General features: G+C 38.6%; 1 protein-coding gene across 1 annotated transcript; it reads left to right on the forward strand.

The window, feature by feature from the left end:
• Nucleotides 1-7546: 7546 nt before the first annotated feature.
• On the forward strand, nucleotides 7547-9974 carry LOC107563503 (frizzled-9-like). The gene is made up of 2 exons (XM_016248397.1): nucleotides 7547-7561; nucleotides 7715-9974. The coding sequence occupies exon 2, from the start codon at nucleotides 7888-7890 to the stop codon at nucleotides 9634-9636; it is 1749 nt and encodes a 582-aa protein (XP_016103883.1). The 5' UTR covers nucleotides 7547-7561; nucleotides 7715-7887; the 3' UTR covers nucleotides 9637-9974.
• The last annotated feature ends 9810 nt before the right edge of the window (nucleotides 9975-19784 follow it).

Genomic DNA, 19784 nt, shown 5'->3' on the forward strand with positions numbered 1-19784 from the left:
ATATATATATATATATATATATATATACTACAGTGCAATTAGCATTAGTGAACTTTAGTGCTTTTACTTAAGCTGGAATTAAGTATACATTAATACATAATAGTACATGTAAATGTTAAGGTTAATTAATGCAGTTTTACATGTAATATCTTGGTAATCACTTCTACTTTCTCTGAAATATGTTTGTATACTCCCAAATGTACTGACAAGCATTTATGGTAAAGTAAAATATACTTTGAAATGATACTGTGTATTTAAATATATTTGTAAATATCATATTTTTAATGAAGTTGCAGTTTAGTGCATTTAAAATAAATTAACTTTAAATGTAATATCAAAAGATTATATCAAATGGTTTATATGTGCTTTAGTATGTTAGTCAACACATCAAAATAAATGTACTACTTTAAAGCATGACAAAAAAAATTATTAAAACATAATCGATAACTCAATTTGACATTATTATAAAGTTCACTTTTTAAAAGTGCTAAGAAACAGTCAAGAAAGGTTTATTCCTTTAAAGGTCCCCTGAAATGCTTAGAAACACCTATGTGTTGACGTCATTTTAACTGAAACAGGAAGACAGGGCGGGACATATAAAGCAGCCCCGCCCCTTTTTAAAATAGCCAATAGCGTTCGTTTATATCACAGCTTGGGCTAGAGCCGTTCAGAGCCATTGAGCTCCGTAAAGCCGCATTTGACAGGGTATGCCAGCCACAATCTCATCCATATTGCTATAAAATATAGCATTCTGTGTAGAATTCAAATAGCTCCTATACATTTTGTGGTCTGCTCCGGTCATGGGGACTTTAAGTGTATTTATTTCATATTTCATATATATAAGTTCAGCTTTTAAGTAGCCTATACCAGTGTTTCTCAACCAGGGGTCCGTGGACCCCTAGTGGTCCTTGACGTAAGGCCAGGGGGTCCGTATAAAGTATGAATTTTTGTATACATTTTGTATATTTTGACATGACATGTTCCCATGAAAGAAAATTCCAATATAGCTGATGATATGGCCAAATACTGGACAAGTCAACTAACTTGAATTATGCTTGACTGCATTTGGTCCTCACAAAGACACAAATGATACATAGATGAGTCAATTTTGTTCTGGGGGGTCCTTGAGGATGGTTCTGAATTGGACTGGGGTCCGGTGCGCCAAAAGGTTGAGATTAACTGGCCTATACTATTAAAATTTAAAGTACACTAAGTGCACATTCAATACAATTAAGCACACTTGTCTTTCACAAGGGTCTGTGCATATAGTTAAAGTGGATGGGGACTGAGTCTGTCAAGCTTTTTAAAACTATAATTTTGCTGTGTAAATAACAACAATGATGTTGTTGCTGTTTCCAAATAAATATATCCCACAATCCTTTCCTCTCTGCCACCAGCTTTGGAACCAAACTTCCTTGACGTTCACCTGGAAACATGTCACCGCATCCAGACACAGTTTATACTGCAGGACAGTGTGACTGGAGCTCAGGCAATTACATAACGCTAGGCCAAACAGTGTTAGCATTGTGCTTTGTGAGTGAGTGTGTGTTGACTCCAGATGTGAGAGAGCAGCTCTCCTGTTACACTGTTTAAATCACGGTAATCCATCAGGTCTTGCCACACTCCTCCACGCGTTGTCTCACTGTGTGTGCGTGTAAGAGAGAGAAAGAGACATTTAATCATATGGCACAGGGATGCAATTACAAAGACACCTCTATTGTCTTAGTTTTTGCATGTGACACCTGAATAGCTGTGAAATTAAATCTCTGTTTTTCTGACGACGGCGTGAAATCATAGCTGACTTGAATATGAATACTGCCTTTTATTTATGGGAATTGAAGCAGTGTAGCTGTGACGACAACATATTTGCTGGTACATGTGTTAACAGTGTCTCTATTATGACATGAGAGTGTAAACATTCATATATGAGTGAATCTCACAAAAGCTGTCACCCTAAGAACATGTACAGGTCACATTTCACCCCAGAATAAAACAAAATAGGTTATATATTATGACATTATTTTCATGAAAATTAAGCACATTCTCCGAAATGTTCCTCATTGTTATGCACATTTTCTTGTTTTAACTAGTATGGAGCATTTATAAATCATGGCAGGTTTGTCTGTTTCTACAAAAAATATATATATTATTTACATTTTTATGTTATGCAATTATAATCATCATTGATAATAATGAGAATGATAAAAAAAAAACTGAGATTTTGGGGTAAAATTAATTTAATTGTCCTAAAATTATTTTTATAATGCAAGAAAAAAGTCTTTAAATGCACTTAATTTTCCTTTTGCTAAATATAAACTTTAAAAAAATAAAGATTTCTCAAAATTGTGTATAAAACAAAGAATATTGGAGTACATTTTATAACAAACTCTTTCAGTTTCACTATTTAATTCAGTGTGTTACTAGCCATTTTTTGTAATCTTGAGTGAAAATTGTTTCTTCGCCATTTTATTGTTTTGTTTTTTTATTGTGGGATGGTATAGGACCTGGACAAGTTTTTGATAGGTGTCATAAGATCCTACATATTGAGCTAATGTTTTTGCTCTCTCATTCCTTTTAATGACAACTCCTATTACTCTGCACACACTATGGCCCATTTGTCCTTCACTATGAACTAATTTTCAACTCCATTTGAGAGGGCATTTTTAGGAGCTTTCAGAAATAATCTGTTGATTGCAATTGAAATGTGAATTACAAAATGCAATTGAATGAAAATGTATTATAGTTTGAATTTATATTAAATGCAGTTAGCTGAACTTTAGAATGCTATTTGTGACCCACTGAAGTAGGGTCTTTATATGTAATATGTTTGACAATTTAGTACTCAAGTGTGTCAAGAAACAGCATTCATAGTGTACTGTCTTTAAGTACTTAGCCCTTTTATTTCATTAATATTATATAATGTGCAAGTACAGTTTTTTAAATATACTTTGAAATGTAATTCTTTACCTAATTTGATGTTCCTGGTAAAAAAAAAAAAAAAATGACTGGCCTTTATAAATTGCATGTACATCTCTACACTGTAAAAAAAATCCGTAAAATTTATGGTAAAAAACCGACAGCTGTGGTTGCCGGAATTTTACCGTAAAAAATATGGTAGCAACGTTTCAGGTTTTACGGTTTTAACTTAAATTTACAGTCAAATACCGTAATTTCATTAACTGATATAATGTTAATATACCAACCTATTGAAGCACTGAAATCTGTTTTGTACCTTTGTAATACACTGATAACGAAGTGATGAGAAAGTCACATGATGAACCAAAATAATAACATATATAGAAGGTGCACAGTCTCATTCACATGAATGCTAAACACCATCATGGTAACACACATGAAACTGAAATAATGCAATAAACATTAATTTAACAACATTAGGTGTAACACACAACCCTAATAAACAAAACTGATAAGAAAAAACTAAGAAGAAACATAGTTATTTCAACAACAAAAAACATCCAATTTGAAATGTAACGCAGGGAATTCTGGGAATGTCAATTTACGGTTATTCACTGTAAATTATACGGTCTTTTTCACTTCCAAAAACGGTATACTACCATAAAATTAATGTCCAATACATGTAATGTCCAATACAGTTTTTCACCGTATATAGTAGGGGAATTTACCGTTAACCATTTAACAGGTTTTTACTGTAGCATTTTTAGTCTTTTACCGTTAAATTCACGGTCATTTTTTACAGTGTAATTATGCTATATGATCACCAAATCTTGTGTTCTTTGAAGGCTGCTGATTTTTTATTTGAAACACCACAAGTGCCACAAGGTAACAAGCAATTTTGCAGAACTTGCTATACCTTGTGTAAGCAAAGTCAGTCATGCAATAACAATAACTGGCATTTTCCGGTCAAAATGCACATTCAATATGATAAAACACACTTACATAAGTTAACGCAATGGAAAGGAGCATGAGTGGCTCCCCATCCGCCTCCCCTCTCTTAACTCCAGCTGATGGCATTGTCCCCTTACCTCTCTTATTATCTCTCAGGGCAGGCCCTGTTCCTTTCAGACACAGATATCTTACCCTGCCACGTGTCAAACAGCCCGACACACACTCTACATCAACACCACCCTCAGTGGTCACACTGTCCCTGCAGACAGCATTAGACCTTATGATTTCCATCGTATTTTAAGAAGCACCCACACTTCCATTATGTCAGCGCTCCAAGAGAGTGTCGTTCTCTACTCGCGTACAATGCAAACAAGAAAAGTGAATACTGATGACGCATGACTTCCAACCACAGAAAGTGCAGTCCAGTGCAGCAGAGTCACAGGACATGGTGGCCGTTTTGATAAATAGTGACAGCCTAAGTGCTCTGAGCTGCATTAGCTTGAGTGAGAGAGATACCGCCATGGCATTGCTAGCCAAACAGGATATGGTGTCATGACATGATCTCACATCACTTTAATTCACAGTTGGGTGAGCTCTAATTAAGGCCTCCATCTGTCACCCGCAATTTGTAAAGTCTTTAGGCAAGTCGCCCTGCTTCTCAATTAGATCGGTCTTGGAGTAGTGTCGTCCAGACTGTGAGTCTGGTGGGGTTGTTTTTTAGAGACGCATTTCGTGTCAGTCGGGAACACAGAGGTATGTCTGAGTGGTCAGATAAGATTAAAAGGGTGGAAATGTTTCTGATAGGTGGCGTGCAAACATGGAGAGTTCTGTTACCTGATAAAAATCTCATATCTGTCCTTGGGAGGCTCCATACGGAGAGAGAGTGCGGCACCTGAGAGGACCCTGCACGCTCAAAATGTGTTTGTTTTCTCTGTCAAGCTTCAAATAATGTACTGATTTGTCAAATGTTCCTGTAGCTTAAAGGAATAGTTCATCTGAAAATGAAAAATTGTTGAAAATGTACTCACCCCTCAGGCTGTCCAAGATGTAAATGAGTTAGTTTTTCATCCGAACAGATTTGGAGAAATGTAGCATTACATCACTTGCTCACCAATAGATTCTCTGCAGTGAATGGGTGCCGAAATATGAGTCCAAAATCCACTTCTTCCAGTGAAACAAGTCCATCCCATGTTGTCCTCTCGCATCAAAATCCACTGAAATATTCCACTAAAAACGTTTGTTTAGAACTGTTTTGGACTGTTTTTTTTCTGTGCATATTTCTCTCCTGATTCAAACAAAGCAACTGGGTATCTGCAGTGAATGGGTGCCGAAATATGAGTCCAAAATCCACTTCTTCCAGTGAAACAAGTCCATCCCATGTTGTCCTCTCGCATCAAAATCCACTGAAATATTCCACTAAAAACGTTTGTTTAGAACTGTTTTGGACTGTTTTTTTCTGTGCATATTTCTCTCCTGATTCAAACAAAGCAACTGGGTAAAGCAATATTTGCGGACTCATATTTTACCTGGAAGATGGATTTGAATTCAAAAGACATTAATTGATGGAGACTGGAGATGTGGTTTAGCTCTGGATTATTTTTATGTTTGGACTCTGACGGCACCCATTCACTGCTGAGGATCCATTGGTGAGCAAGTGATATGATGCTAATGTTTTCCAAATCTGTTCTGATGAAGAAACAAACTCATCTACATTTTGGTTAGCCTGAGGGTGAGTACATTTTCAGCTAATTTTCATGTTTGGGTGAACTATTGCTTTAACGTGATACTAGCAACACCGAGGTCATTGGTTTGATTTCCAGGGATTGCAATGACTGTTATGCAATGCAAGTTGGATTTGAATTCAAGTGTTTTCGTAAATGTTATATTAGTCTTCATTATTCCAAAACTGGATAGGATTGGGGTCTGACGTGCAAACGCTGAGGATGATAAAAATCATTCTGTCTGGTATGTATTTCCTTTCTGGGCTGGAGGGGTATCAGACTCACTCTGTGCTCTTTCAGGCTAAGTGAGGCTTAGCATGCCAAATCCAAATCTGATAACTGCTCACAATCTAACACCGCGGGTGAAAAGGTTTAAATGCCCACTCTAACCACATCAAACAGAAGGGATTTCTAATCTGGCTTGTTTTTTTATTTTGACCAAATGTCTGGCTTGAGAACTGAGCATTTGTTATTAATGAGTCTTGGAATAAATAAGACAGATGATTTTTTTATTAGCAAACTATAAACATTTTATCATATATATATATATATATTAGGTTTGGTTTACATTTAAGTCAACTGTTGCTTTGTTGCCTGACAAATCCAAATCTGATAACTGCTCACAATCTAACACCGCGGGTGAAAAGGTTTAAATGCCCACTGTAACCACATCAAACAGAAGGGATTTCTAATCTGGCTTGTTTTATTTTGACCAAATGTCTGGCTTGAGAACTGAGCATTTGTTATTAATGAGTCTTGGAATAAATAAGACAGATGATTTTTTTATTAGCAAACTATAAACATTTTATCATATATATATATATATATTAGGTTTGGTTTACATTTAAGTCAACTGTTGCTTTGTTGCCTGTCTAGTGGAATTGTTATACATTATATAGCCACTAGATGGTAATAATCTTGTTCTTTTACAGGAATCTCTCATTGACGGGATGTTGAGGGTTTCAGTATAAATATTTAAGTTTAATAAAAGACCAAGTTTAATGGAATCTGTGTAAGATGAAGTATTTTCATAATTACATTTTCTTGTCTGGGCTTTGTTTGTCTTTCATTACATTTGGAATGAACTTCTGTCCTTTGCAGCAAGATCCTGAGGTGTTGAGTATCATAGCAGCTATTTTGATCAATTCCTTTGCACCCTTTTTCCACTGTTGCCATTGCTTTATTAGGCCATAATACCAGTGCCAGTGGGGGACATTTTATATCAAGTTCGGCTGTTTATGATTTTACAACTAAATCTGTGGTTGAAATCTCATATGTAAGGATTTGCATTATTTATAGAAATTTGAAAGGAATGGAAAGTGAAATGAGTTTAGTCTGCTAAAACAAACAATTCCACCGTTTGAATTGGACACCTAACATATAAATAATCTTAAATAAATCACAGTGGTAGTTTCCACTCAAATATCATTATTACAGTTATTGTTAGTAAAAGTAACCGTATACCATTGTGATAATAAAAAAGAGAGAAATAAAGAAAGAAAAAGTGCTTACTCTGTTGAATGAGTGAGATCACACAATTCATCGTTTTAATTTGTTGGAGTAACAATAATATTGCATTTTGACTGAAACTATGATTACCGTGATACATTTGTCCAAAGGTAGATCTCCAGATTGAGAGTTTGTGTTTTATTCAGCGTCTTTTCGGCTGTAGGTGGGCGGAGCCACGATTTCAGTTGTAAGAAGGCGGAGCACATTCTCGACGTCATTGGCTTTTCAGAAGTGTGTAGGCGGAGCCACGAGAGTGCGTCATGAATACCCCGCCCCCGTATTAGAGGACATCGCGCGAGGAGAGCGAAAGTTCAGTGTGCGCCAGTAGAGATGTGAGGAGGACGCAGGAGCTGCTGACGGACCACACGCTTCACAGAAGTTCGGAGATAACTGGAGACGAGGACACATTTGTTATTTCTCTTGCTGAGCTCCTCCTGATGCCCTCATTTGTCCTAATAAAGACGGTAACGACTGAGGTGAAATATTAGTGTTTTAAGTGACTGCACGCGCGTTTTTCATAGAAACATATGACGAGTTTGGACATTAAGCATCATTTTATATGATATGCAGACTCTGAAAGGGGATATTTTTCATTTAGAGGAATATCTGTTTTTCAGCGTTTTAACTGGAGGACAAATGAAATATTCATTGAAGCACTTTTAATCTAAGCGGTGTCTATGGAGCTGCATAATCACCCATAACACACAAAAGTATCCTCTCTTGGGACTGTATATGCCAGGAAAGTTTCCACTGACTTGCCTCATTCAAAAAAGGTGACTGAAAATCCAGCATGGGAGGCTCACCTGTGAAAATTGTGATTTCTCTGTGGTGTCAGCTGGTCATTGCTGCCTACAGTTTAGAGATTGGCTCCTATGACCTGGAGAGAGGGAGACCGGCTAAATGCGAGCCTATCGTCATCCCTATGTGCCAGGGCATCGGGTACAACCTCACCCGGATGCCCAACTTTATGGACCATAACAATCAGAGGGAAGCTGCGATTAAGCTGAATGAATTCGCCCCTCTGGTGGAATACGGTTGTGATGTGCATTTGAGATTTTTCCTCTGCTCTCTTTATGCCCCTATGTGTACGGACCAAGTGTCCACATCCATCCCTGCCTGCCAGCCCATGTGCGAACAGGCACGTCAGAAGTGCTCGCCCATCATGGAGAAGTTTAACTACGCCTGGCCTGATTCTTTGGACTGCTCTAAACTGCCCACCAGAAATGACCCCAACGCGCTGTGCATGGAAGCCCCGGAAAATGATACCAAACCCGAAACTAAGAAAGGAGAGGGCATGTTGCCTGTGCCGCCCAGACCAAAGCAGCCCGGCGCTGGGAACGGACGCTCAGGGGGAAGCATGGGAGTTTGTGAGAACCCGGAAAAGTTCCAGTATGTGGAAAAGAGCGAGACGTGCGCTCCGCGCTGCTCATCAGCCGTGGATGTGTTCTGGTCCAGACAGGATAAGGACTTTGCTTTCATTTGGATGGCGGTTTGGTCCACTCTGTGCTTCGTATCCACGGCTTTCACAGTCCTAACCTTCCTGCTTGACCCACATCGCTTCCAGTACCCAGAGCGGCCCATCATCTTCCTCTCCATGTGCTACAACGTTTACTCAGTCGCCTTCATCATTCGATCCGTCGCCGGGGCGGAGAACATTGCGTGTGACCGTGAGAACGGCGAGTTGTATATTATCCAAGAGGGCCTGGAAAGTACGGGTTGCACCATAGTCTTCCTCATCCTCTACTATTTTGGCATGGCAAGCTCCATCTGGTGGGTCATCCTCACCCTCACTTGGTTCCTGGCGGCAGGTAAGAAATGGGGTCACGAGGCTATCGAGTCGCACAGCAGCTACTTCCACATGGCTGCCTGGGGCATACCTGCACTGAAGACGATAGTCATCCTCACCATGCGGAAAGTGGCAGGCGACGAGCTCACCGGACTGTGCTACGTGGGCAGTATGGATGTGGGGGCACTGACAGGCTTCGTCCTCGTGCCTCTGTCCTTCTACCTCGTCATCGGGACATCTTTCATCCTGACCGGCTTTGTGGCACTTTTCCACATCCGAAAGGTTATGAAGACCGAAGGCACCAACACAGAAAAGCTAGAAAAGCTGATGGTGAAAATCGGCATCTACTCCATCCTGTACACAGTTCCCGCCACCTGCGTCATCATTTGCTACTTCTACGAACGTCTCAACATGGACTACTGGAAATTTCGAGGGCTGCAAAGCAAGTGCACCACATTCCCGGGTCGGAGGAATGAGGACTGCTCCCTGGAGGCTTCGGTGCCCACCGTGGCCGTGTTCATGCTGAAGATCTTCATGTCGCTGGTGGTGGGCATCACCAGTGGCGTGTGGGTCTGGAGCTCCAAGACACTGCAGACGTGGCAGGGGCTGTGTAGCAGGAAGCTGACAGACAGGACTTGCAGGAAGCACTGCAGTGGGAGCTGCAGCACCAGTCACTGCCACTACAAAGCACCTGCCGTTATACTGCACATGTCAAAGACTGATCCCTACTTGGACTGTCCCACACACGTATGAGCGCAGCACTGAGACTGTGGCCTCATCTGTGATGAACCGTACTGTGGACTATGTGAGAATAAGACATATGGTGCAGTGAAGCTTTGTGGTGAAGTAAACAAACTTAAAACCCAACATTGCAGCTAAACAATGGATTAACAGTACTTGTTAGTTAAAGGGAGAAGTTTATCATTGCTTGCTGTAGCACAAAATGAGACAGATATGCACATCCTAATCAGTTATAAATATCTGCAATCGCTCTTGCATGGAGAAGTGCACAGTGTCCCCACCTAAAAGCTGTTCGATAACTTGTTAATATGTTTAATTACTTGTTCCAATGTTTCAGGACTTCTATTTATTGTATATATACATACATATATATTTAATTGTGTTTGTCTTGGTTTCTCACAAGATGGCATTGATCAGTCTGTTAATAAGTGCCTTTTTGAAGAAGATAATAAAATGTTATATATTTTCAACCGTTGTCTGAAATTTCTTCTTTGAAGTAGGCATTTCAAGAGTTAATTGCTCACTTAAGCGCTATCTACTCCTACAAAGACAAACTGCACTTTTGTTTTGGTGTTGCTGCACAAAATAACAGTATTATTTCAATTTCTCTGAAGTGCTTGTTGTGCCCAGATGCTTGTGTTTGCATCTATTTAGAGGTGGACGTTAAAGAGAAGTGCCTTGGTGAGACTTTTCACATGAACTGTAACAAGAAAAAGCGTCAAAGCAATGCAAATATTTTGATGAAGAAAGCCAGGTTTGCATCTGAAAGGTTGCCTCAGTTCAAATGCAAATCGATCCTTGAGGGACCCTTTCAAGAGCCTTCAAAAGAGTGGGCTACCCCCGAATAACACAAGGCTATGTGGCTTTGAATGCCCCTGACACAAATAAATCTATGTTGTCAGTTTTAGGGGACTATTGGTCAGAGTTGTGACTAAGCTTGGATCATGGAGATTAAGCTTGTAACGAAGGCCTCATTTTTGTTTTAGCACATTGTTTATGCATCGTGTTATACTCCATGTTCTTTTTTTTAAATTCCTTTTAGCCGTTTGCTCTATTTTCTCTCTTTAATTCCCCTCCATATGACAGATGCAGCCGCTTTGGGCGCACTTTCCTTTGAGCGCGTTTACCAGAACAGAAATCCCTGGTGGTTTTCTCTCCTTCATCCTCAAAGGGAATCGTTGAGGAGAGCGACAGACAGTAGCCTGGATTTCTCTGTGTGAACGTTCACAACATCACCTTTAAACGCAGAGGTTGTTCTGGAATTATATTTCATTAATGAGGTGCACCACATGCACACACACACACACACATCCAGATTCTCCTATTGTTGTGTGTTGCTTCTCTCTTCCCCCTCCGCTCTTTGATGTGAGCCACTCATGCAAATAAAGGCACTTTTCTCCGACGCTTGATCCGGAGCATGTAGGGCTCCGATAGCTGCTTGAATTGTATTTTCCTCACCCTACCCCCGCCCGTTTGTTGCAACGGATCTGGGTTTTGATGATTCATTCGTATGCCATTGCACGTTTGTTTTTGATCTTTTTTTTTTTTTTTTTTGAGCTTGGTTTAAAAAAAGAAGCATTATTAGAAAATGTATGGATATACCAAACCAACAGGCTATGTGTGCAGCATTAATTTTAAATATATATTTTTATCATATTTATATATGTCTATGGCATGGATGAACGTTACATATCCCTCAAAAGAATTGGGTATTTGGTCTTCTGTTCTCAAAATTTGAATAGTCTGAATAAAACTCTAGCTATAGAAAGACCCATTAAGAAATATTCAGCATTATTTCAAGCTTGAGATAACAGAAAATGTAGTGCTGGTGAGAGATTTACTGTTATATACTATATTTTGTTCAAGTAAGTAACAATTTTTTCCAACAAGTTCTGGTGTAGTGGGCTACATTTTCATTTTTTTATGTTACATTGTTTCTGCAAGCAACTTAGTGAGTGAAATAATCAACCACGTTCTCTGAAACTGCAGGTGTGTCTAAATTATGAATTTTGAAACATTTTGCTGAACAGTCTAGACATGGCCCTAAGCTGCCCTCTCTCTTAAGTAATGCTGGAAAGTCTGATTCATTTTAGTGAATCCATTTGTCCAAACAGGTCATGTAAAACAAACAGATCCCATGTATTGCATATATGTGTATATATATATATATATATATAGTAAAATATTTAATTGAATTCTTGTTGAAGTTCGTGAAGTTATTCATCACCATTGTCAACACAAAAGTTATGATGTGTAAAAATATATACTATAAAAATATATGAAGAGTTAATTTGCAAAAACAGATAACTCCGTTTTTAAAGGGGTCATATGATGCTGCTAAAAAATAACTTATTTTGTGTATTTGGTGTAATGAAATGTGTTTATGCGGTTTAAGGTTCAAAAAACATTATTTTCCACATACAATAATGTTTCTCCTCTATGCCCCGCCTTTCTGAAACGTGTCGATTTTTACAAAGCTCATCGGTCTGAAAAAGCGAGGTGTGCTCTGATTGGCCAGCTATCCAGTGCTTTGTGATTGGCCAAATTCCTCAAGCGTGTGACGGAAATGTTACGTCCCTTACCATATTCCCCATTACGTACCTCCGCTTCGTCCACAGTGAAAGCCGATCCGGTGATCGACAGATGCAAAGTTGAAGTATTTCCTCAGCGACCAGCACGGATCAGCTCTAGGCATGACGAAGCAGATATCGTCCTCTTTTGGAAGGCCAAACAAAGTAGTTTCGCTTTCACAACGAAGCACACAGCGCCTTCACGACATGGTGGTGGCAACAACAATACTACAGCGAGAATAAAAGTTACGCCTTCTTTCTTTGCGTGAACATTTGGGTGGTGTTATGCAAATCTTCCCACATAGTGATGTAGATATGTGGGGGGGGTGTTAGAACGAGCCGTTTTAGGTAGGCGTGGCTGACTCTTAACTTTTATAAAGAATATCTCTTTGGATTTGAGACTTTAGTATTTACAACTTTACAGATTTTCTTTATGCACCAAGAGCTTGTAACACTCCAAAGAGAAAGGAAAAATTGAAATCGCGTCATATGTCCCCTTTAAAAATTTTCCAAAATCATGTTTTTTAATTGTGCATTCCAAGTAATCTCAATTAAACTGCAGTTGGGTTATTTTGATTAAGTAAAAATAGCAGCTAAATAAAATAAAAAACGATTAAATTAAAAATACAGCTAACTAATACAATAAAACAATGGTCCATTTATCTGGTCATGCAAATGTAAATAAAATGCCTCAGCATTTCCTTAGACATTTCTTCCACCATTTAAATTATCATTGAAAAAAAAATACAAATTTTTTATCAGGGCCTGGGGCAAAAATGCAAATAAAATATGTCTTAGAAAAATAAAAAATATATTAGATTATTTAAAATGTATATATTATACTTTGCAATATTTTATAATGTTCTATTCAAAATCTAGAATGTATCCTGTGCATTATATATACCTATGTTGATTTGATTTCACAATTAACAGCCATACTTGTTCAGATTCCAAAAAAGGCCATAATAATAGTAATTTCTGACACTGCTGTCATATTTTACAGGCAATCTCTGACAGGTCTATGTGGGTTATTGAAGCCACATTGTTTTGTTGTTTAAACTGACAGCTGCATGTGTCATTTACCCATCGTCATCACAACATTGTAAAAGCGTCTCCTCTGAGAGAGCTTTGGCAAGTACACACATCCTTTCAGCAGCCAGTGGTTCAGAGCAGGCCGTTGAGGTCTGCTAGCATTTTATGACAGAGTGTTTTGGTATTTTTCAGCTCAGGTTGCCTCTCTAGAGGGGTGCAATGTCAGTAAACTGCGTGTGTGTGTGTGTGTGTGTGTGTGTGTGTGTGTGTGTGTGTGTGTGTAAAGGCACCAATTAAAATGACTCAGGCCAGTGGCTTATGTCGGAAAGGCACCTGCCCAACCACAAATGTGAGGTCAACACTGGAGCAGAACATGTATTCTCATTCACTTACATCCTCTCACTCACTTCCTCTTTCGCAAACCTAAAATAAGCTTTGAAGACGGTAAAACCTCAAATATCAAACCAACAGAGTTTTGGAGTGAACTTTTCCTTTGTTTGATGCCCATCAATAGCCCACTCTAAAATGCATTGTTCAAACCAAAATTCACTTGGTTTGATATTTTATTATCTAATGCACCTTAAAGAGTCCGGATACTTTTTAGTCTTGCTGCAAGTGGGGGGATCGGGTCGGTTAGCCACGCTCTCGTCTGTCCGACCGAGCAGAGTGTGAGAGACCCTGTCCGGTCTGATTTGATTAAAAGAGGATCTTTATGAGGTGTTTACCCACCTCCACCCGAACCCCAGCCATGCTTATCAGTCCACAACCATCCACCTACCCCTCAGGAAAGAAGAAAGAGAGAGAGGGAGAGCAAAGAGAATAAAAGAAGCCCTCATTACACTCATCCACCCCCTCCACCCTCCCCTGCCCTCCAGAGAACTATCCCTTTTCTGCACTGTTTTGATGTGTAAATGAGCACATTGAAAACCTGCTGGCCTAAAAGAGAAGCTTTCCATGAAAATGCGCCAGTCGCTTCGCAGCGGGATTCACACACAGTGGGTCTGCTTTGCTCAGCACTGATGCTCCTATTTTACTAATATGAATGTATACAAAGTACAAGTACATGCATGTACAAAATTTGGTGTAGAAACAATTTTCAATCAAAAAATGCTAGTACATTTTGTATTTAATTACCAAGAAATATAGCAACACATTAAATTAAACACAAAACTTTAAAGTAGAAAGACTGAAATAGTATGTTCTTGTAAAACATAATCCAATAATCTGTTTTTACTTCAAAATAATTATTTTTTACAGTGTATTAAGTATTGAAATATGTGAAATTTCAGTATGAACTTATGCATATTCAAGTCAACATGAAATGAAAATGCACAATCCTGTTACTCAAAAAATAAAAAATAAATAAAAAAATTCAATTTCTGTTTGTAATGAAATATTTATGTGCAATGATATATCTCTAGTGTTGTAATTTGCTTAGGTAGGAGCTAAACTGATAAGTATGTGAGGCTTGCAATGTAAAAATTTACTTATTTCTACAACAGAAGCAATTAAGCCATATGTCAGTAAGCTAAAATGAAAATGCATTTTAGCTCATACTTCAGTAAAGAATTGATTCTTTTTTAATACACACATATAGCTACAGGCGTACACTGAGTGTGTAGCATTTGATTTTTCTTACAATATGATTAGTTGTCACCTCACCTTCTAGTTTGCTTTCCGATAGTTCACCTAAAAATGAAAATTTCTCACCCTCAGAACATGACTAACTTTCTTAAAAAATAGATATATCAGATATAAAAGAAGATATTTTGAAGAATGTTTTTCACCCAACAGTTTTTGGTGACCTTTGAATCTACAGACAAAAACATTTCTGAGACCTTTCTCAAAATATCTTCGATTAGATATAAATTGACCCCATTTACATTTTATGATCTAGTTCTTTTTGTCCACAATTCATAAGAGCTAATTCTAACAAATAAACCAAAATGTTTGTCTTTTTTATAAATATGTAGTAACTAGCTCATCTTCTGAAATGACTTTCCTTTTCAGCTGACACCACGAATACTTTTATTTTTCAAGCCCTCAACTCCAATTACACAAACTGAATGAATAGATATGACAGAAAGACTGATTGCATTGCATGTTTAGTTATCACACACACACACACACACGTGCACACACACATAGAGGAAACCACAATGTACACCCAAACAAAACATAACCTTCTGACTATTAATCTCTGGAGCTGCCAAAGGTGGAACAGCCAAAGTTCAGGTTAAAAAAGGTGCTGTGTCCTCATGATGAGGAAAGTATGCATGAAAAATATTTTTTAAACAAACATTGAAATTCTCAGAATAACATAAAGTCTACCCAGATTCCAGAATCCTGAAACAGTGCAGCCTTGTTAACGAACGACTCCCAAATATGTTAAAAAAAAATAACCACAGTAAAAAAACTTTAGGAGTACATTGAATTTGACAGACCATAACCCATCTACCTCACTGGTGAAAACCACTGTTCTGCCTTTGTGCTTGTTCAAGTGTTCAGTGCTACTGTTTTGTAGTCAAATGTAATGCAATGCAAATATGTGTTGTGCTTCGGCTAATTGCCACTAGAGTGGACACATTTTCTGTCTTACTAGCCACAGTTGATCTTACAACAGTGATTACTTAAATATGCACACTGCTTTTCAAGGACGAGAACTTTATCTATATTAGTCAAATGAAACAATGGCACATGTTGGCTCATCTGCTCATGTTCCTGATGATTTTGGAATAAAGGGAAATCTACCCAACTGTCAAGAAATCGTACTTCAGACATTGTAACTGACACATGGCAGATTCAAACATGATGTATTTTTGTATGTTTTTCTTAAAATAAATTGAACTTGCTGCATGTCACACTGTGTTGAAAGCAGACATTCAATCCAGAGTCCATTCAGCATGCTTCTGTTTCTCAAATAAAAACAAATAATCCACACATAAAAGAGGCATAAAAGACACACAAGTACCTTGAATGAAGGCCATGTGTATTTAGAATACAGATGTTTACTTTAACATTACACAGACATTTATGAAGGAAATTAAACAAATATTCTGTCCATTTTTTCTGACTTTGAAGCGCACTGCCATATAAAACTAAAAGCCTAAATTGCATCTAGCATGAATGAAAACCGCTTTGTCGTGAAGAATTACAGGTCTGATCCATTGCTTTGCATTTTTCGAGAATGCTGGCTGATTTTGGTAATGGAACAAACAAAACTAGCCACTCTGGATACCTAGTATTAAAAGTAGACATGCCATAATAGCACATTTTTACCATAGTTAAAAGAGAAAAAAAGGAGATTTGTATTTGTCCAACAGTTCAGTAAAGTTTTTAAACTTGCTGGAAAAAAGGAAGATGACAACAAAGCTTCTTAGTGAAGCGATTTGATTGGCTATTTGGGCTTTCACTCAATTATCTGTCGTAAAGTCAATTCATCCATCCATCTATCCGTTCTCCAAACCACTTGTCCTATGTAGGTGTCATCCTATGTGCTATGTTGGTGAGTTATCCTGGAGCTTATCCCAGTATCTTGAGCCAAAGGCAGGGAAAATATAGACAGTTTAGCCTTACCATTTCACCTGACCTGTATGGCTGTAGATTGTAGGAGAAACCAGAGCGCCCACAATATTCCAAAGAAACAACTTACCATCAAAATGAAATAGCTTGCTGTTCCTCTGAGATGACCTTTCTTTTCACCTAACATCACTAATTTCTGATTTATTTTTCAACCTTACTTCTCCAATCATGTTTTTCCATTCTGGTAACCCTTTTTTTCACAAAATCTGTAAAATCAAGTCCCAGCCTATTTTTCTTTCTCCTTTAACATCCTGTTTCATTCAAAGGTATCTGAACACCACCGTAAAATTGTGAAAAATATGAAAAGTTTGGAAGAGTTTAGTTATAACTGAACTGTTGACATGTTTATAGCTACCAAACTGATGGTGCAGACATTTGAGTTAACCCTATCTCCCCCCTGAGTGCTGAGGTTTGTTGCTTCCATGCATTATGTAAAGGCACTTCACATCTGCATTTGCATACTGACGTAGCACATATTTCTGGCCTCACAGTCCATGGTATTTAACAGTTTGTGTCATTCAAAGGAAGGAATGGAAGAAAATATAAAAGCTAATAGGTTATGATTTGCATGATCTCCAGACATGCGAAACCCACTAAATCAGAGACTTCTTCTCAGTTGCTGTGAAAAATGGCATTAAACAGAACATAAAGCTTAGCGTGAATTTCCAGTCTGTTTCATCATGCCTTTCAGAGGCTGCAATAAATAGCAGAAGAGATGCCAGCGGTTGTCAAGAGATTTGCAGCATACTCAAGTACTCATCTTTACGTCTTCCCTTCTCCGAGTCCCTGAAAAGAATGCTTGTTCTATTTTAGTATTTAACAGCCAGCTTCATTTTAATATCAGCATGAGATATTGTTTGTCGACTTCTCTACATTTTACATGTTGCCCCCAGGAGTACAGAGTCAGTAGTGACTGTGTTCGATTGATCCGAGGTAACTTTTTCCTCCTCCTCTCTTCAAAGTGACGTGAGCACATAGTGACAGCAGGCGTTTGTCGGGGTGACAAAGTGACGGGCGTTCGTCGAGGCCTTTCATCGGAGGTTGTCACAAAGTGTGATCACAGACGCTGTGTTATCTAGGTCAGGCGTTTAGACACGGAGGGCTCACCCATTTTGATTCTAGTTGCTAGGCAGCACCCTTCTCTAATCTCCAGTACCAAAGTCTCTCCAGAGAGAGCAAGAGAGAGGGATCAACAAAAGAAAGAAGGAGTGATGGGAAACAACAACAACAAAGGGCTGTAAATGGTGCAGTGTCATCTTCTGGGTTTAGAAACATAGCACTGGGCGACGAGGGGGGTCAGTGGTGTGGAAGGTCCTCGCTTCTTTAGATACAACACACAAACCTCTTTTTCTAGACGTACAATCAAACTGTCTCTTTCTTCTCGCTCAAAGACGCGCACAAACTAAATCTCTGCTTCAGAACTTTGCTGCCAGGCTTGCCTTCTAAAGTTGCATCCCTAACAGTGTGTCTACACCAGATGCGACTGTAGTCGCGCCGCAACAGCTTGAGGCTGTCTACACTGGACACAAAGCGACCATTGCAAATCCATTTGTCCATTTGCTGGAGTACATCAGAAATTGAACAGAGCACCAGTTTACTTTTTTGGGAATTTGTCATGTTGCATCCTGTGTAGACTGTGTTGCGCCACTCGTGTCCAGTGTAGACACGGTGTAAGCAAAATGTGACCAGTGAGGATCAATGTGGAATCTAAAGTCGTTACATAAGAAATACAGTTTCCGAATTCAAGTCTCTGCTCATTTCACAGGAAGTTTGATCGATAGGCGATCTGACCAATCAGCCATTTTTGTCTGACAAACAAAGAGACAGGAGAGTTTCTGCCATTTTGATAGATTAACGTCGGTGGAATTGAACCCAATGGCTACGTTTTTGTCTTTATCTGTTTTTTGCTCAATTTTGTTGTTGTTGTTTCTTGAAACATTGATTTAAAGTGTCAGTTATTGCATTATTATTTCAGTCAAACCTATAAAAATTGACACTAGCTACTCTAGCCCAATAATGTTGGGGGATCCAGTGGAGGTGGCAGTCATATTTCAGGGTGACCGTGCCACTCTTTATCACAACCCTGCTAAAAGTGCTAGTACGTGCGCTCATTGGCGCCCCTTCAGCTGGTGGCGCCCTAGGCGACCACCTAGCTCGCCTATGCCTAGAAACGGCCCTGATTGGTGGTATTGTATTGTATATGGTATTGTATACATGTAAAATGTATTGACATCTTTCTGCATTGATTATTTAACTCTAGTAAAGAGGAAGAGATTATTCAAAGGAATCAGGACAGACTGTCAAGACTCAAAAACGGCCATAAAACGGTTGGAATTTCTTAAAAAATGACTAAATTTGAAAGCTGAGACTTTGTTTCATGCCTAAAGTAACCTGCGCTGTCTTTGCTCCATGATGTATTTTTCACTGCATGAGAACAGGATGTGTGGCACGAGAGTGCCATGGCTTGTCGGACATAGCAACTGTAATGAAGGGGGCCAGGTCTTTGCAAAGGGTCAATTGAGAATATTATCTCAAAAGCCATTTGAGTGTTATTTATTCATATCTCATCACATTTAGTTAATCTTCTCACAGTGCATGCTTCTGAGGGTCACTGCGCCCTAGATACCAATAATTTAATGATTCATTAAAGATGACCATTACGAAAATTAACCATGGTTTTACTTAAAAAAAAAAAAAAACGAACCGTAGCTCCTCAAGCTGGTGAAGAGATTAGAAATTTTAATATATAACTACATTGAAGGCAACAACACTGAACCATGAATGACAGAAATAAACTATTGATAAAGAGGCTGAAACAGTTAAATGGCAACGTGAGCTTGTGATGGTTTGATGCTCACCCTTCAGGGGTTCATTCTGAGAGAAAACTCGCCAGGTCCTCCCTCCTCCATCTCTCTCCATCTCTCTGCTTATCTCTCTCATTTCCATCGTCTCTAGAGATCGCAAAAATATGCTGTA

The sequence above is a fragment of the Sinocyclocheilus grahami genome, unplaced genomic scaffold (assembly GCF_001515645.1).
Source record: "Sinocyclocheilus grahami isolate Dianchi unplaced genomic scaffold, SAMN03320097.WGS_v1.1 scaffold877.1, whole genome shotgun sequence".
Classification (NCBI taxonomy): Eukaryota; Metazoa; Chordata; class Actinopteri; order Cypriniformes; family Cyprinidae; genus Sinocyclocheilus; species Sinocyclocheilus grahami.